General features: G+C 30.6%; 6 protein-coding genes across 6 annotated transcripts; 3 read left to right on the forward strand and 3 right to left on the reverse strand.

Annotated features, from left to right (window-relative positions):
• Positions 1-884: 884 nt before the first annotated feature.
• Positions 885-6892, forward strand: Vib (phosphatidylinositol transfer protein vib). The gene is made up of 7 exons (XM_074241313.1): positions 885-1183; positions 1323-1427; positions 2416-2446; positions 2797-3060; positions 3160-3237; positions 3321-3701; positions 3802-6892. The coding sequence occupies exons 2-7, from the start codon at positions 1411-1413 to the stop codon at positions 3844-3846; spliced, it is 816 nt and encodes a 271-aa protein (XP_074097414.1). The 5' UTR covers positions 885-1183; positions 1323-1410; the 3' UTR covers positions 3847-6892.
• Arc42 (Activator-recruited cofactor subunit 42) lies at positions 6240-9129 on the reverse strand. The gene is made up of 3 exons (XM_074241311.1): positions 8977-9129; positions 8800-8893; positions 6240-8551 (listed from the first exon to the last, which is right to left on the reverse strand). The coding sequence occupies exons 1-3, from the start codon at positions 8996-8998 to the stop codon at positions 7444-7446; spliced, it is 1224 nt and encodes a 407-aa protein (XP_074097412.1). The 5' UTR covers positions 8999-9129; the 3' UTR covers positions 6240-7443.
• A 309-nt stretch (positions 9130-9438) lies between these two features.
• Positions 9439-13309, forward strand: Unc-45 (unc-45 myosin chaperone). The gene is made up of 3 exons (XM_074241309.1): positions 9439-9693; positions 10152-10912; positions 11003-13309. The coding sequence occupies exons 2-3, from the start codon at positions 10160-10162 to the stop codon at positions 13070-13072; spliced, it is 2823 nt and encodes a 940-aa protein (XP_074097410.1). The 5' UTR covers positions 9439-9693; positions 10152-10159; the 3' UTR covers positions 13073-13309.
• LOC141526339 (cell division cycle 7-related protein kinase) lies at positions 13204-16254 on the reverse strand. Its single transcript, XM_074241310.1, has 10 exons — positions 16190-16254; positions 15276-15336; positions 14971-15187; positions 14811-14904; positions 14477-14619; positions 14268-14397; positions 14019-14199; positions 13784-13933; positions 13545-13663; positions 13204-13480 (listed from the first exon to the last, which is right to left on the reverse strand). The coding sequence occupies exons 1-10, from the start codon at positions 16202-16204 to the stop codon at positions 13358-13360; spliced, it is 1233 nt and encodes a 410-aa protein (XP_074097411.1). The 5' UTR covers positions 16205-16254; the 3' UTR covers positions 13204-13357.
• Positions 15551-17350, forward strand: Beta3galtii (beta-1,3-galactosyltransferase 6). Its single transcript, XM_074241312.1, has 3 exons — positions 15551-15783; positions 16149-16699; positions 16832-17350. Exons 1-3 carry the CDS (start codon positions 15634-15636, stop codon positions 17115-17117), a joined length of 987 nt encoding a protein of 328 aa, XP_074097413.1. The 5' UTR covers positions 15551-15633; the 3' UTR covers positions 17118-17350.
• A 123-nt stretch (positions 17351-17473) lies between these two features.
• Positions 17474-19479, reverse strand: Ing5 (inhibitor of growth protein 5). The gene is made up of 3 exons (XM_074241315.1): positions 19226-19479; positions 18515-19143; positions 17474-18388 (listed from the first exon to the last, which is right to left on the reverse strand). Exons 1-3 carry the CDS (start codon positions 19260-19262, stop codon positions 18287-18289), a joined length of 768 nt encoding a protein of 255 aa, XP_074097416.1. The 5' UTR covers positions 19263-19479; the 3' UTR covers positions 17474-18286.
• Between the last annotated feature and the right edge of the window lie 168 nt (positions 19480-19647).

Consider the following 19647-nt stretch of genomic DNA (forward strand, 5'->3'; position numbering starts at 1 on the left):
AAAATTTTTTAATTTTAGCGGGTAATATTTTGCGCATGCGCATTAGCTCCTAGCGGGAAAATATTTAATTTCAAAAACTAGTTAACCAGCCATACTTGTCACTATATTCTCGACACTTAAAGTATAAATAAACGAAAATATATATAGATATTAATAAATATTATTCTTACAATCGAATATCGACAAATATACACATAAATTTTCCCCTATATATATATATATATATATATATATATATATATATATATATATATATATATATATATATATATATATATATATATATATATATAAAATAAACAAGAGTAAACAATTAAACAAAAGGAGTTATCGTAATGTATAATAACAAAAGAGAACAAACAAGTATTGAGCGTGTCAGTGAATAAAAGTAACGAGAAGAGATAGACAGCAGACAGCAGTCATCGGATTGCTCCGTATACAAAACTCTACCGGACAAAAAGCGCAAGTGACAAAAGGGAGCGAATGACGTCACTCGACACTCTAATTCACACACACACACACACACACACACACACACACACACACACACACACACACACACACACACACACACACACACACACACACACACACACACACGCACGCACGCACGCACGCACACAAATGTTTTAGTGCCGAGAAAACACAAACACATTTACCAGGCGGGGGTGTATGGCGTATATGGTGGGTTGTTGATACTCCGTCACAAAAGAGTAGAAGTGGAAGTGGCCCTGGTGGTGGTAAAAAAATAGAGAAGGAGTAAACGTTGTATTAGACAGTTGAATGCATGTACAGTGAGTAACTACGTGTCGTTAAATAACGTACTCGTTGGTTGGCTGAGCTGATACATCTGTCCTTTTCCGTGCAGGTCCTTCCTGAAGCAGCCAGCCAGTGACAAGCATTGGCGCGGACGCGTGTTGGTCGTAGAGTGTGTCCGGGATTGGTGTCAGTTCCTCTAGCCGCACGGGGAGTTTCATTGTGTGTCAGCTGCTGGGTGTACGTATTTTAGTTTTGAGTGTGTAAGTATCACACTGCGGTCCCGAAGGTAGATAAAACCGAACGAACGAGTTGAGGCCGTGACCAGTGCCAGTAAGAATTTACCGAAGGTCGAGGGTGTTGTAGTCTTTGGACACTAGTGATTTGGAGTTAGTGTGCTCCCATCATTCCGTTTCTTAATACCTCTGTACGTTATTATTTTAATTGTATATTTTATTTTATTATTATTATTATAATTATTTTAGATTATTTTATTGTTCAGTGGATTAACTGCTGGCAAGTTTGTTTAACAAGTAACTAATTATTTTTTATAATATTTTATTTAGCCAAGGAGAGCCTGGTGTGAAGATTGAGAGAGCGAGCGATAATTAGACATCTAGCTGGTATACGGTCCATGTGATCTAGTGACTAAAAATGCTCATCAAAGAATTGTGAGTGATATTACCAATCTAAGTATTTTAATTATTGTTATTAATCACTGTACCGCGGCTTTGTTAACTCAAGTTGCAAGCTTACTACGTGTCTTAGTCATGCTGAGACCAAATTATTATAAGGAGAGATATATATGTATATATAGTATGTGTAGAGATTTTTATTTTAAAAAAATATTTATCGTGTGACGATGTTTCCGGACACGTTCCGTCAAACACGTAAGCCGAAGCTAAATTTTATACTTTTGTTATTTATTATTATTTTTTTTTATTTTAGGTAATAATATGTGTGCCTTATTGCTAATCTTTAATGGATAGCGCGTATCGGAGGGGTTGGCCTTCATCACCCCTCGTTTTGCTTCCCCATTCTGCCACTGGTGGCCTAAAAAAACTATATTTTACATACGGTTTTTTTGTCCTTACGTCAAATCATCTGCTGGTGATGATCAAGATCCTAAATCGGAATCTCTATTCAAATCTAAATCTAAATTTGAATATAAATGTGAGACTGCTGAGACTTGGATTAATAATGGAGAATATAATGTCAATGATAAAGTTAATTTAGGACAAGAGGAGGCAGTAGGCCGGATGAAAAAAACATATATCCTCGTAAATATCCTTATGACGCGGTGGTATCGATTTTTAGTTTGACTTACAATTGGCGCCCGGCGATCTGCCAACGTGACTATCACTTAAACTTAAAAAGTAAGTCGTCGAGGACGACGCCGTCAACACGACCGAGCACTTGTCGTGATTAGAGAGCAAGGTCGCTCCAAAAAATCCAGCCTAAGGCTACATTTATTATTATAATTTATCTTTTATTTTTATATTAATTAATTATCGTTGATACGAGTTTAAGTTTAAATATAATTCGGCGCATTCACCATTATTTTTTTTTTTTTTTAATCTTGGATAAATATAAATGTGTATTTGCTTTGTTGATAAGTATAAATTAATTATAAATTAAATATTTTTCTTTATGTTACAGCCGCGTCACCCTGCCACTTACTGTTGAAGAGGTATGTCATAAAATAGCCATCCACAGGCTGTCATTAGACCATATTGACGTATACTTAAATTGATAATACACCTTTTGGGAAAAAAAAAAAAAAAAAAAAAAAATTATGAATCAATTAATATAATAATTGCTTCTTCGGTGACACTGCACTAATTACTTGCTACTTACTAAATCTATAATTACTATTTTTTAAAATGCAACGTAGCCTACTTTATTATTGAGTAATAATACTACAAAAATTCCATGTCACGTTTTATCAAAATTTTTAAGTAAAAAAAAAAAAAAAAACTATAATTTAGTTATTTATTTATTTAAAAAAAAATTTTTATAATAATGTGTAATTTTTTTTAGTACCAAGTGGCTCAGCTGTACTCAGTAGCAGAGGCAAGTAAAAATAACACAGGAGGCGGGGAAGGTATCGAGGTACTGAAGAATGAACCGTTCACGGACTACCCACTGTTAGGAGGTAAATATTCCTCGGGACAGTACACCTACAAGATTTACCATCTAGCAAGCAAAGTACCGGCGTACATACGTGTCCTTTTACCAAAGAACTCGCTAGAAATCCACGAGGAGGCATGGAATGCATATCCCTACTGCAAAACAGTAATAAGCGTTAGTATTTTATTTATTGTCATCTCTATAAATATTTTTAGTATCGTGTCACTTTTATTGTCATTTATAACAATTAAAAATTTTATTTTATGCCCGCAGAATCCTGGATACATGAAAGATAACTTTTTTATTATGATTGAGTCATTTCATATTGCTGACACCGGCAATCAAACCAATGTGAGTTTTATAAACAGATTTAATAATTTGTAAATACTTAGTATAATTACTCTGTGTAAATTTTTCTGTATTTTTATTTGTAGGTCCACGAATTACCCCCAGAAAAATTAAAAATTCGTGAAATAGTACACATAGACATTGCCAATGACCCGATAAACAGCGCAGACTATAAGGAAGATGAAGACCCAACGAAATTTAAGTCTGAGAAAACAGGTCGAGGGCCGCTGGTTGGCAAGGACTGGAAGAACAATGTGTCACCGGTTATGACGTGCTACAAACTCGTGACATGTGAATTTAAATGGTTTGGATTCCAAACCCGTGTCGAGAGTTTCATCCAGAAAGCCGAGAGACGTCTTTTCACCAACTTCCATAGGCAGGTCTTCTGCTGGACAGACCGCTGGTACGGACTAACAATGGAAGACATCCGAGCAATTGAGGACAACACCAAGGAAGAACTCGACAGGGTAACTGATTTATTGATCAATTTTAACTCTTTTATTTTATATTGTTCAATCACAGCTTGTTTTATTTTTTATTTAAAAATATTTATTTATTTTATTACAGCAAAGACACGAAGGCGAAGTACGCGGTATGCGAGCTGATGAATGAACCCACGGTCGAAGTGTCTAGCTACTTTTAAATAACTTTAAATTTATTTTCCCTATCCTCAATATATTAGACACCGAGAGAATGATTTAAAGAAGTAAAAGACAGCGAGAAAGAGAGAGCGAGCGAGCGAGAGAAAGAGAGAATAAGAATAAATAAAAAAAAAATAATGTAAAAAAATTAATATCTTAACGAATGTATTACTATTAATAATTGTTCGGTCCACCACAAAGTGATCCCTTTCACGTAAGACAGTTTTCCTCAACAAAACTTTTATTTAGATATATATAAATATATTAATTAAAATATATAAATATTTATCAGTGTCTAATAACGATTACTTATATTTTAATTTATTTACAATTTACAAATTATTAAAATGAAGAAAATAATAAACGTATTAGATAAATGTATTTACAGTCAATGATTAATATTAATTCAAATACAATTGTGTAACGAGACGTGAGAAAAGAGAAGACGTAATGATTAATAACGTACTAGTGCGGTCGTTTGATCAATACTGGTCCGAGTAATAAGAGTTTAAATGATGATAAAAAAAAAAAAATAAATAATGGTAAATAAATGTAATACACATCCACGTACACAAAAGTTGAGTTTTAAATTTAAAATGTCGATACAAACATAGATAATTAATCAATTGAATAAATAATTATTAATGATAATTAATTGATAGTGTAGAGTAGTTAGTAATAGTTATGGACATTTGTTAACTGGCAATCGAGCTGATAACGAAAGCAAATTAATAGGACAAGGATGTTAATCATCAATGATTTTAAAAATTTTAAAATAGTTAATTCTTGTATTATTAATAACTACTTTATGTTGACACTAATTTAAAAGTCGAAAATAATTATAATTTATACATATTTTTTTAATATTTTAAATAATAATAATAATATTAATAATAATTATTATTATTGTTATTATTATTTACATGATAATGTGTCATGTGTTTGCTATTATTAATAACTTTGTAATGCGCATATTCTTATTTTTTTATTAGATAAAATCGATTAAACGATATCGCAAGTAAGCTTCTGCAAATTCCTGAGTAGTAATTTAGTAGTATCGTTGATCATTTTGTTTATTACCATTTATTACGAGCATTGTAATTTAAATAACAGTATATTATTTACAATATTAAGTGATAGTTACAATGCAGCTCATGCTTACGTCAACGATATGAAAGTAAACAAATTTTAAAAATGAATCATAATTAATTGTAATAATTATAGTGGAAAAAAAAAAAAAAGTGTCAAGATTGTGTTAGAATATATTTTCAAAAATTTACGTCTTTGTGTATTGATGGTAACAATAATAATAATAATAATAATAATAATAATAATTATTATTATTATTATTATTATTATTATTATTATTATTATTATAATCTTATGATAAAGAAATAATTTCCTTGATCCGCGAGTTGCGATTTATCAATTTAATAATGATTAACAAATAAAAAATAAGATTTCAATAATAAATAAATTTTCAATGTTACTTGAATGTCGAGGCTGCTTTGAATAAAAATATAAATATTATTATTATTATTTTGATTGGTTCACGAGAAAAAATTAGAGTTATTGAATAAATTTTTAAATATTTAAATGTATTATTCTACAAATGTAAATTAATCTTCGTCTAAGCGTGAGTTAATTACACCCACGGGTATTATGTAAAGTTTTAAAGAATAAAAGATTTAAGAAAAATAAAATTTTAAATGGAGTAAAGAGTTGAGAGTATAACAAAGAACTGTATTAGAATATTATAAAAAAAAAAAATTATGACGATAAACAAATAATAAGAGCAAGACGTTGTACATATATATAATAATAACAAAGTTACTGAAGGATATAAAAAATTAATAAGAAGCATACAATGATATTCAAGGGATTTAAATACATAATGATGATGATGCGTGCGTTAATTAGCTTCGTTTGCATTCCGATGAGAGAGTACTTGGTACCAATACATTACGAATTTGAATACATTACGATCTCTGTGAATTTAATTACTAATTACAATTACTATTACTATTACTATTACCATTACTGTTATTAATTATTTAGTTATTAATTAGGTAATTATTTTAAATTGAAATTACTTAAGCCAACTAATGCTTATGTTTAAAACGTTAATGGCTAGCGGAACGTTATCTTAAACCGGTCTAACAAATGAACTAAGTAAAGTAAAGTTATTCAATACAAGTCATGTAGGTAATTACAGTATTTAAACTTAAGCAAAGTCTACAATTAGATCGGAATTGTCATCTGCACAATAAAATCTGTTATTAAAAGAAAAAAAAATAAAAAATAAAAAATGATAATTTTAATCAGACTAACATATGTAACAGGTACCTCTCTCTGGCTGTAAAATTATTTTTCAATAGATTAATATGTAAGTTAATAATTACTTTATTGAATACTAAATAAACAACTGAATTTTCTTTGCCAGCGGCTGTTGTAATTCACGTTGATTAGTTATTAAAATGATAAATAATTAGAGTGTTTTGAAATAGTCAGAGGTTAATTAATTGATTAATTAATTAATTAATTATTTAATAAAATAAAAAGGCTTGTGCTTATAAAATTAATAATTCGGAAAAATAAAAATCGTCAATAAAATAAAGTTAAATAATAACAATTAAATGTGATTAATATTTTAAATTGAATTTCACTGTGCGCAATAAGTCTATATGTGTCCTAGTAATAAATTCCATATTTTAGCAACAATTTATCTGTTCTTAATTAAATTAAAATTAATTATTAAATTATAAAAAAAAAGTTTAAATTGTGGTTCTTGCCCACCGCAATGCTGCCAAAGCTCCGATGATTTAATTCTTATAAAATGTATGTAACTGTACGTACATAAAAAACAATTAAATCTAAAATAGGGTATACAATGTCAAAGTCACGTGATCGTGAGGCTAATAAAATTCAAGAGTATCTATAGCAAATCACAAGGTGTTTATTGATTCCTTGAAATCTTTCAATATCATATATATAATATATATGTGTATATAAAAGCATCTTCTGGATTTATTTATAGTCTTCCTTCTCCATAATTTTTTTTTTATAATTTATATTATATCATTCTATAAATATACACGTGTATAAAAATTACTCTTAAGCATAATTTATATAAAATATTGCATTGATCAATTACAATTAATTTTTTGTTTTTTCAATATAAGTATAAAAAATATTTTTGGCTCTTAAAATTACATTTAAATATAATATCAAAGATTATAATTCCATGTTGTTGAATCGCGTCCATGACTCAGAATATCAATTAAAAGTCCGAAGAATTGGGACAAGGTTTTGTTAAAAATATTAAATTATATATCTTAAAATTTCTTCAATAATACTTTTACTTGATCGAAAATAATTAATATAAAATTTCTCAAAATATCACGATTCAATAAATTTATCATTAAATAAAAATGTATGCTTACCAGGTACAAATTTTTGTTGATATAATTTATCAATAAAATTCAAATACATAATTTAATTTTTTGATGTAACCTTATAAAAATTTAAAGATCAAGCTTGTTATTATTAAAAAAAAAAAATAATAAAATCAACCTGAGACACCGTATTCTTTAGCAATATTACCAGCAATAACGAGTCTCTGGATCTCAGAAGTGCCTTCATAAATCTCAGTAATCCTAGCGTCTCTGTAATGACGCTCAGCCGGCATATCTGAGACGTATCCCATTCCACCGAGGATTTGGATGCATTGATGTGAGCAGTAAGTAGCAGCTTCGGAAGCCGCAAGCTTTGCCATCGCGGCTTCTTTGGTAAAAGGTTTTCCAGTGTCTTTCAGATAAGCAGATCTCCAAGTCAACAATCTGGCGCTTTCGAGACTCAGCGCCATGTCTGCAATTTTCTGCTGAATTGCCTGTAGCTTCATGATGGACTTCCCGAAGGCCATACGCTTGCTGGCGTAATCGACAGCACAATCGAGCGAGGCTTGAGCGATACCAAGTGCCTGGCTGGCAATACCGATTCTACCAGCATCGAGAGTCATCATGGCGATTTTAAAGCCCATTCCGGGCTCACCAAGGATGTTCTTTTCCGGAACCAGGCAGTCCTCGAACATCAGCGAGCAAGTACTGCTAGCACGGATGCCCAGCTTATCTTCTTTCTTTCCGATCTCCAAGCCTTTCGACGGTCTGTCGACCAGTATCGCGCTGATTCCTTTGTGCTTCTTGGTCTTATCCGTCGTGGCGAACAGTACTATACCTTCTGCTTCATTGGCGTTGGTAATCCAGCACTTGGTTCCGCTAATTCGGTAGCCATCGGGTTCCTTCTTGGCCAACGTCGAAGCTGCGCCCGCATCAGACCCGTTTCCTGGTTCACTCAGCGCAAAACATCCGACCTTCGAACCATCTGTAAAGGGTACTATATATTTTTCTTTCTGCTCCTGCGTACCAAACTTCTCGATTGGACCCAAGTACAGCGAATTGTTTACGCTCATTATTACACCCGCGCTAGCACATCCCCGCGAAATTTCTTCCATCGCTATCACGTACGCCATGTAATCCAAGCCAGTCCCGCCAAGAGACTCGGGGGTTGCGATTGACATCAGTCCTAGCTCACCCATTTTTTTTATTTGATCAGCTGGATACCTGTGCTCCTTGTCAAGCTGTCCTGCTATTGGTTTCAGCTCAGCTTCCGCAAAGTCTCTATTTTTTATAATACTAAAGTTAGCCGACGTTTTTAATTTTTTGATTTTTTTTTACCTAAATTTTTTTACAAATGAATTTTTTTTTTGTAATAAATTGCTATAAAATTTATTTAAAAAATAAATGTTATTTTTTTTTTAATAATTTTCTAAAACTAGTTTATTTTTTCAGAAAAAATAAAAAAATTTTTGAGTACCTACTAATTCCAGTGTAATTTAATTTTGAGGAACTAAATTCAAGTAAATTACCTGACAGTTTTTTGGAGAATACGATGAGTTTCAGGGAGACTTGCTATTGAAGCGATCCATCTTCTGTCATGTAATTTGTTAGCTGTCCTAAAACCTGAAAAAATTTATATTAATTTTTTTCAACTATACAGGTGAAAATAAATTAACACTGATTATAAATAAAATAAATTAATATACCTAAAATTCTCAAGCAGTTCATTGTGAAGATTAAATACAGTTGAGGTGTTTTTTAATTAAAACATTAAATAATTCTCTTTCTTTACTTTTATTTTTATTCAATATGTTTGTGTGAAGTTCCAAAGATCAAATTTGATACTCGTAACATCATCTGTGAGAAACTATATCAACTGACATAAACAAAAATCATTCGCTTGTAATTGGTTCAAATGTTAACCAATGAAATTCGAGATGACAACGCGGCAAAATTTAAATATTAATTAAAGATAAAAATTTTTAATTGTTAATAAAAATAAAAAAAATCAATATGGTGATTGAATTGTTTTAAAAAATAATTGTTTAATTGGTGATTGGTCAAAAAAAAATTTGTGAGTTTTAATAGATCTATAAATAAGTATAAAAATATATATTTTATTAATGAGTGATATTAAAATAAAATACACAACCTAAAAATAATCTAGGTATGTACATCATCATCATGCAATTGGTTTTTTGAAGCGCACAATTCTTTATTTAGACTTTAGTTTTGTATGTACATTATTGTGAGTTAAAATAAACTATGGAAGCTGATTCTCGTGTCGTCTAGATTATTCTCTAAGTATTTAAAAGTAATGCACGGTTGGGGGCTATTCAGTTACTATTTTGCTACTTGACATACAACTTTTATCTACAAACAATATTATTACAAGTATTTATATATATTGTTAATTATTAAAGGTATTTATTTATTTTTATTACTCTATTTAATTTAGTTTTTAACAATTAGCTTTGATCAATAATTTATTTATTCATAAATACTTAATTTAATTATCATACTGAAAATGGAAGACAGGAGACGTTTGACAATTGGTTTATTTTTTTTTATAATTAAATCAAGATAATTAAATTTATCAAGCAAAGTGAAATTGAAGACGTAAAGGTTTGATTTAAATATTTATTAAACATATTTTTTAAATAATTTTGTTTATCTTGTTATTTATTTTAACTTTAAAAAAAAAAATTTTATTGAAAAGTTTCGCATGTGAAAATTAATAAAAATTACAAGTGAAAATGTCGGCTAATTTAATTTTCATAAAAAAATATGAAAAAATTATCCACTATCTTTAGTGTGATAATTATTAAAATATTTTTTTAACTTGATTATTCAACAAAACTAATTAAATAAAAATTTTCAGAGTAAAAAATGACGAAGACAACACAATCGCCCTTGGAATTAAAAGAAAAAGGTAATGAAGCTTTTCAAAAAGGTAATTGGGAAGAAGCATTGTCTCACTACACAAATGGCCTCAAAATAACCAAAGACGAGACTGCTGAGAAAGCTGTTTTCTACAAAAATCGAGCTGCTGTTTATTTGAAGCAAAAAAACTACGAAAAAGTCATCAAAGATTGTGATGAAGCTTTAAAGATAACGCCAAGTGATCCTAAAGCATTGTTTAGGCGCTGTCAAGCTTACGAAGCGTTGGGAAAGTACGAGGAAGCTTATCGCGATGCACGTTTCGTCGTTAATTCGGATCCTTCGAACAAAGCCATTCAGCCAATTCTTGCACGGTTGTTTGAAATAGTCGAGGAACGGCTCCGTCAAAATTCACGTACTTCTGCCAAAGTCTCACAGATGTTCGACGTCGCGTTCAACCTGGAGAGTGACAAGGAAAAGCGCGCTGCTGCTTTGAATAATTTGCTGGTTCTGTCTCGGGAACGTGCTGGCGCAGAAGTTATGTTCAAAGATGATATTATTACAAAGATACTGAAACTCTTGAAGATTGAAAAAAATAATGATGAGATTATTACTTCGTCCATAAGAATAATTGCTGAATTGTGCAAAAATAATGTTGAACGTACTGAGATAAGTATTCGTAAAATAGGCATACCCTGGTTTTTGGAAATGATTAATAGCAACAATGAAGAGAGAGTTAATGCTGCTCAATATTGTATGCAGGTAATTTATTTATTTTAAATAATTTTTTTTTTTTTATTTATTTATTGATATTTATTTTTAATTAATTTATTTTTATTTTATTTTTTTCAGACTGTTCTAAACAGTTATAGCGGATTGGAAAATAAGCCAGACGCAAAACCAAAACAAGAGCTCTGTGAAAAATATAAGAAAGAAATAGACACACTGTTATCCTGCTTGGTATACTCGACAACAAACCGTACAATAACGGGACTTGCTAGAGATGCGATTATCGAATTGATAATGCGTAACGTGCATTACTCAGCGTTGGATTGGGCTGAGCAGTTGGTGAACATCAGAGGTCTCCAGCGATTAATGGAAGTAGCCAGTGAATTGGAAGAGTACAAATATGAGTCAGCTATGAACATAACTGCGTCAACTCGTACTGTTGTCAGTGTTTGTCTTGCTAAAATTTACGAGAACATGTACTACGACGCGGCTAAAGAAAAGTTCTGTGCTGCTATCGACGAGTTTATAAAAGAAAAATTATTGGATCCGGAGGTAGAGTCAAAAGTTCGTGTGACTGTTGCGATAACAACTTTGCTTCTAGGTCCCCTTGACGTGGGAAACTCTATTGTCGCCAGAGACGGAATCCTCCAGATGATACTAGTGATGGCTAGTACCGATGACCTTTTGCAGCAGAAAGTCGCTTGCGAGTGTATCGTAGCAGCTGCTTCCAAGAAAGACAAAGCGACTACTATTATCAACCAGGGTGTTAATATTCTAAAAAAATTGTATCAGTCGAAAGATGACGCTATCCGAGTTCGCGCTCTGGTTGGTCTGTGTAAGCTGGGAAGCTCGAGCGGCACAGATGCGTCGATAAAACCGTTTGCTGATGGAGCTACGAAGAAACTAGCCGAAGCTTGCCGTAGATTCTTGATAAATCCCAAGAAAGACAAAGACATGAGAAAGTGGGCGGTCGAGGGTCTTTCGTACTTGACTTTTGATGCGGAAGTAAAAGAAAAATTGATTGAAGACAAAGGAGCTATTCACGCGATGATCGAGCTCGCCAAATCAGGTGACAAGTCTGTTATCTACGGCTGCGTAACGACTCTAGTTAATTTATGTAACGCGTATGACAAGCAAGAGATTATTCCGGAGATGATGGAGTTGGCCAAGTTTGCCAAGCAGCATATACCCGAGGAGCACGAACTCGATGACCCGGATTTCGTTACCAAGAGACTGGTTGCTTTGGCCAAAGAAGGTATCACTACTGCGCTTGTTGCTCTGGCTAAAACAGACAGTGACAACAGCAAGGAGCTGATAGCGCGGGTTTTCAACGCGATATGTTCGCAGCAAGAAGTCAGAGGCATGGTGGTCCAGCAGGGAGGCGCCAAGGCTCTGCTGCCCTTGGCGTTAAATGGAACCGCGAAAGGAAAGAAACAAGCGGCTCAAGCGTTGGCCAGAATTGGCATCACCATCAACCCAGAAGTAGCGTTCCCCGGTCAGCGTATCATGGAAGTCATCAGACCGCTGATGAATTTGTTGAGCCAGGACTGCTCGGCTTTGGAGAACTTTGAAGCCCTCATGGCGCTTTGTAACATTGCTGGGGTTAATGATGCCACCAGGAAACACATGCTGAAGGAAGGGGTCTACCCTAAAGTCGAATTTTACATGTTTGAAGATCACTTGATGCTGCAACGGGCTGCGACTCAGGTTGTAAATAATCTAGTGATGTGTGAAGATGCTATCAAGCTCTTTGAAGGTGACAATGATCGTGTAAAGTACTTGGTTATTTTATCGAGCGATGAAGATCAAGATACCAGTCTCGCTGCTTCAGGAACTCTTGCCATGCTCACTGAGGCTAGTAACAAAGTTTGCGAGAAGATATTCGACAGTCAAAATTGGCTTGAGTCGATTCACTTCCTCTTGGCTAATCCTAATTCTGATGTCCAGCATCGTGGGGTTGTTATTGTTGCGAATATGATAAATAGTACGAAGGAAACTGCGGCGAAGATTATTGATACAGATATTATGGAGATTCTCATGGCGCTTATCAAGAGCGAAGATGTGAAAAATAAAAAAATAAAAGATGTTGCTGCGAACGCGTTGGAAGCTGCTGCTAAGTGGAAACTTATTGAGAAGAAACCTGATGAGCTTCCAGAACCCAGCTCGGATAATCACCTGGAGGCGGTCGAATAATTTTTATTTATATGTACTTAATTTTTATTGATAATCTTTACTTATTTAAATTAAGTAATTAGCTGATAATAATTTTTTTAGGAATAAGTAATAATAAAAATAATGGATTAATTATTTATCAAGACTAATGATCAATTGTTAAAAAATTGTTGCTTTTATTTATATTATATATATTGTATACAAAATATACATACTTTGTATGACTTTTACAAATAAATATTTACAATTAGTTACAAATAGTTGTTTTTTTTTTTATTTATTATTTTAGTTGTTAATAGTTTAGAATTACGGTTTCAAAAACGGGTGCTCCAGCGCGTCGTTCGCTGAAATGCGAGTTTTATAATCTACATCCAATAAACGTGACAATAAATCATATGCTTCGGGTGGATAATTTTCAGCTAATGTATTCTTGGAAATGATAAAAACATAATAAAATTTAAATTGAAATAATAATAAAAATAAAATAAAATACCTTTCGGTTATTAGAAGTGTTACTTTGTTGGGAAGTATTGTAACTTCTTTGGCGCAATTTTTGACAAAGTGTCATCAAATCAATTCCTGTTATATTTTCACTACAAATCAACTTTTTACCTACATTAATAATAATAATAATAATAATAAAAAAAAATTAAGAAAAAAAAAACAATTAAGTAAATAAACAAAATTAAAACTAAAATGAAAAATGATTTCAAAATAAAAAATAAAAATTACCCAGTTTATTAGCGCATTGTTGAATTTTTGCACTACCAAATACTGTTATCATTTCTGCTAATGCAGTAGTATCATCTGGACACCGAAAAAATGGCTGAGTTGCACTTAAAATGCACAGCATCATTATTCCACTTGCCCATACGTCTATTGCTATTTAATTATTGTAATATAAAATTAATTTTATTCTGTTTACAATAAACAAAATTTACTGAAAAAAAAAAAAATAATTTAAAACCTGGAGTTTGATGCGGATATTTTAACAAAACTTCAGGTGGTCTGTATCCAGGAGTACCAGCTCTCGAAGCAACTTGTGACGGCTTCAACAAACAGTTAGAGCACACCTGAGGTTTGCCAAAGCAGCAAGATTTACTTTCCACTGCAGACTTTTTTAGTGCTGCTTGAGATTGTCGGTTATTCTACAAGAAAATTGAACTCTATTTTATCTGAAAGAATTATAAAATTTAAATGAATAAATTTAAAATACCTCGTCACCCCGCTTTCTTTTCATAAATAAATTTTCAAAATGATCATTTAAATTACTATTAATACTATTATTATTATTTTGCGTGTCTTCAACATAATTTTGGGCTAATCCAAAATCTACTAATAAGTACCTGAAAAAAAAATAGCGTATATTAATATCATGTATTTTCAAATAATAAATAAAAAAAAAATTAGTTTAAATATATTCACTTTTTATGGCGACGATCATATAAAAAATTGCTAGGCTTCACATCTCGATGAATAATATTGAATAAATGTACTTTACGTAATGCTATTAATAAAGCTCTCATGTACTGTTTAAGTTCATTTTGGTTCATATCACCCACATAATCCTAAAATAAATAAATAAATAAATAAATAAATAAATAAATAATAATAATAATAATAATTGCATTTATAATTTTTCAGAGCTTCTAAAGATGAATTTTTTTTTTTTTATTTTTCTTTATATAATTAACACTTGATAAAAAAATTCTGAAAATGATCAGATGCCTCTCAATAATTTATTTAAGTAAAAACTTACTGAAAATTTATAATGTCTCATATAAGGCATCACAAAGGCAACGGACGGTCCATTTCTTAAACATAATTCTACACCTACAACATTATCAGCTCCACTGAAAGTTCAAAAAATTAATGAATCTCCAATAACTATAATAATAAAAAAAAAAAAAAAAAATTACCCAATTTCTTGCAAACATTTCAATTCACGTTCAATTCTCGATGGTGGATACGTTGGCACGATATGTTTGATTGCAAATTTCTTGGAATCACAGTTAGATTTCATTGTTGCTAAATAAACATTACTGAATGTTCCCTCACCGACTTTGTAATGAATTTCAAATAATTCTTTCAAGAGAGGAATTTCATCCATCAATAATTCTACCTCACTTTTTTTACCTGCAATTAAAAAAACAAATTTTAATTATAAATAAATGAGTAAAAATAACCGTGATTATTAAATAAAATTTATTTGATTGTAGGTTACCTTTTTCATTGTTGGCTACTATTAAATTGTCAGTCATTTTATATATAAACAAAATTCCTTTCTATAAATAAATAATTTATATCAACAGTAAAGCTAATTAAAATAAAAATAAAAAAAAAATGTAATGTTTACTAAAATTTTTAGGCGCCAATTTAAATAAAATTTTTCATCTTCATTCTTCCAATTCGTAAAGTCTAATTTTCATGTTAGGCTAGATCAGCTGATATATATGTATATGTTGTGCAAAGTTGTTTGTAAAATATTTTTCTATTGAATTAGAGTTTAAAAAAATCGTTAGATATTTTTTTATAAAATAATAACAAATAAATCCGCCTAATAAATAGTCAATTTTATAAAAATGTTTAATTTAACAAGATTGTCTAATAAAAAATTGATAATACGTTTAAATCTAGTGACAATAATAACTGTAATATTAATAATAATGTTTATATATTCTTTATTACTGAAACAATGCAGATTTTCATCTAGTAATGACAACAATTCACAGGTATGAAAATTAAATTAACCATTAAAATTAATTTAGCGGATATTTGATAATTTTAATTATTTTTGTAACAAATAAATTATGGCAAAAAAAATTGACATTTAGAAATTTTAAAAAACTACAAATGCAATTTTTTTAAAATAATTTTTTGGAAGAAATTTATTTGTTAAAAAAAATCAAAAAATTGTTCAAGTGACTGCTAACTTTAATGTTATCAATTTTATTAAAAAAAATTATTTTTACAAAATTAAACATGAAAAAAATTTTTTTAATTTTAAGCGCAATTTTTAAAAAATATTTTTTTACTTATAATTTTTATTGATTCAAAAAGTTGTCAAGTGTCTGTTAATTTCATTGTCATTTCACAGGTGAAAAAACAAAAATTCAGATTGTTGATATTAATACTTACCAGCCCGGACAACATGAGAGAGCGAGTGACTATCCGGAAAACGTGGTTGTCTGAGAAGAATGACAACGTGAAGCATCTATTTGCAATCGGTACACAGAATATAGAGTTGGAGAATTACGAGACACTGCAATCGGAGCAGGCCAAGTTCAAAGACTTGTTTCTGTTGCCGAAACTGCGCGACGCTTATGGAACTCTGACCAAAAAAGTCTCCCAGTCGTTTCAGAGAATTTACGACCTGTATGAATTTGATTATTTGCTGAAGGTAGACGACGATTCTTTCGTTGTGCTCCATAAATTGCTGGTTAATCTTGACACCTGGGAAGCTAAGGGTTACAGAAAGGAACTCTATTGGGGGTTTTTCAATGGAAAAGCTCAAGTTAAGAGGCTCGGTGCCTGGAAAGAGACTGAATGGAACCTTTGTGATCATTATTTGCCGTATGCTGTTGGCGGTGGATACGTTTTGTCTTATAATCTTGTAAAATATATTGCTATTAATGCTGATAGTTTAAGGTAAATTTTTTTAACATGTGGAATTTTTTTTATAAATTTTCTTGCCATAATTTATTTGTCAAAAAATGATCAAATGTCCGTCAATTTCAGTATTACTAAACTTTTACAAAAAAATAACTTTTTAAATTTCAGATTATTTAATTCTGAAGATGTTTCGGTAGGCCTATGGCTATCGGCACTAGCAAACATCGAACGGCGGCATGACATAAGATTTGATACAGAGTATCGTTCCCGTGGTTGTTCAAATGAATATTTAATAACACATAAACAGTCGACTGAAAGTATGAAAGCACTTCATAATTATTATACAATGACGGGTAATTTATGCAGCAAAGAATTTTCAAGTAGAATGAGCTATCAGTATAATTGGATAGTTCCACCCAGTCAATGTTGTGTTCGTAAAGCTGGGATAATTTAAAAAAAAAATAAAAACACCGCCTAAAGTCAATCTAGTCCTCCATTGTCTTCTCTAAAGTCACATACAATAAATTAATTTTATTTATTAATAGAAAAAAAAAATGTAGTCAATAATATTTGTAAATAATTTTTATTAGTTGCCTGATGAAAAAAATTTAAAGAAATACATAACTCAAATAAGGGTTCAAAATTAAAGCTTACATACTCAAATAATAAACTTTTAATTTATTTAAAGTTGAGATAAATAACTAAAAAAAACTTTCATTTAAATAAAACATAAAAAAAATATTTTTATTACAAGACTGGTGCGAATGTCTTAATTAATTATTATAAGTATTTTAATATTATCATTATTATTAATATTATTATTATTATTATTAATAACTATTTTAATTAGTTGATTTATAAAATATAAAAACAGTATTTAAACTAGTTAATTAATAAACACATATAATAATGTATATACAATTGTAAAGAGTTAGAGTTTTATGATTATAGATTAAATACACTTTTTTAATTGTTTAATTCCATAATCTAATTCATTTATTTATCTATTTACTCCAATGATCAATCGGTTAATCACAGACGTTCAAGAATCGGCCATTTGAGTATAAAATTCTTATATAAACTTAATAACTAAATAGACTTACATTTGCAATGTTAATAAATAAAACTTAAACTTTTAAATGAAGTAAAAAATTAAATTCATGATAATAATTATAATAATATTATTAAATAAATTGGCCGATTCTCAAAACTTTAAATAAATCTGCGATAAACCTTACAAAACTGTTTTTGCATTACACTCTTAATGAATATTATATATAAATATATATATATATATAAAATAAATACTTTGTAATACCATTGCAATAATTGATAGACAAATATAATAATATATATTTCTGAACCAATCACATAAATATATTCACATAGAATGCAATGCAAACGCAGTCTCAGTTTAAAAGATGCGATTTATTAATTATCTATTTAAACTAACTACCTAACTAACTAATTATATCAATTTTATATAACCATTTCATTTCTACCTAGTACTCATTTCTTACATCATTAAAAATGAGCTGTGTTTAATTTATTTATCAATCCTGCCGAGAGAAGACTTTAAAAAATTAATAATAATTGTGTTACACTGTTATTAATTTACAAAAGTTATTTTTTCTTACGTTCTAGAGTACACTTCGGACAGTACCACTTACCCTTGGGTTTAGTGGTTAATCCAACACATGAAAAATGGAACCATTCGATTGTACACTAAAAAAGACAAAAAAAAAAATAATAAATTTTGCATAAAATTAATCGTTAAATTATAACAAAAAAAGAATTGAAAAAAAAAAAATGACATTAAAATTTTTTTTTCAGTATTATAAAAAAACTTACATCGGGATTATCGCATCCAATCATTTCACCATAAGAAACTTGATGACAAAGACAGTAAGTAGGTTCATTGGGATCAACAGGCATGTCTAAAACATCAGCTGGATGACCAAGTGACGCGTCGGCTTGCGCCCCGCTTCCTACAGCACCTGTTGTAGTCGAAGACACAGATCCACCTTTCTTCTGCTTCTTCCTAATACTCTTGGACTCGTCCTCGCTGCTGGCACCAGCAATGCCTTTTTTACGTTTTTCTTTTTCCTTTAACGATTTCTTCCTGCCTTTTTTACTCGCACCGCTTTCCTCAGCTACTCGGTTGTTATTTAGCGCCTTGTCCTGGATCTCAGCTTCGAATCTCGCCAAATCGGAGTCTAGTCTACGAATGTGCTTATCAACTAATTCATAAGTCTGTATTGCTAATTGAACTTTATCATCGCCGTACTCTTTAGCTTTGCTAAATAAATTTTGAATTTGAAGTAACTGGACTTCATTTTTCTCACTGGAGTCTTTTTTAATATTTTTCAAATACTCATCAGCAAGTTTATCAATGTCTTTCATCAACCCTTGCGCTCGAGTGTCTAAATCTCGCATCAGCCCGAAATTTCTCTGCAATTCTATCGGCAAGTGCTCTAAACCTGTTGAATTATTTTTCATTAATCATTAGTTGTCATTATTTTTATTTATTTTTGCGTTTGTTTACTCAAAATCTATACTTACTGTCCAAGTAATGTTCTAAGTACAATGCAGTCGTCATGTTTACTATTTTATTGACGTCTAATGTGCAATAGTACTTGCTATCGTAAACTAATTAATAATTAATGGAATTTGTTGGTAGTAAACATAAATATTTGTTTGTTATTATTTAATCATCACTTTAATGTACATCGTCGAAGAGCTTATGCAATTATTTGTAATTATTATAACAAAACATACGATCGATGGCGGAAGACTGTATACTATGTGTCAGATGATTCCAGATTTATCTGAAATATATATTCAAAATATATAATGTATGTATACATCTCATGTATGGTGGTGACACGAGTAACGACGACTGTCTCTGTGTATGCAAGTGTCCGTGAGAAGCGTCAAAATATGGTGGCGCCCCGGTAGCAAGTGGTCAAGTTTGAAAATAGCGC

The sequence above is a fragment of the Cotesia typhae genome, unplaced genomic scaffold (assembly GCF_013202065.1).
Source record: "Cotesia typhae breed Kobodo isofemale line unplaced genomic scaffold, CoteBio_Ctyphae contig_33, whole genome shotgun sequence".
NCBI lineage: Eukaryota > Metazoa > Arthropoda > Insecta > Hymenoptera > Braconidae > Cotesia > Cotesia typhae.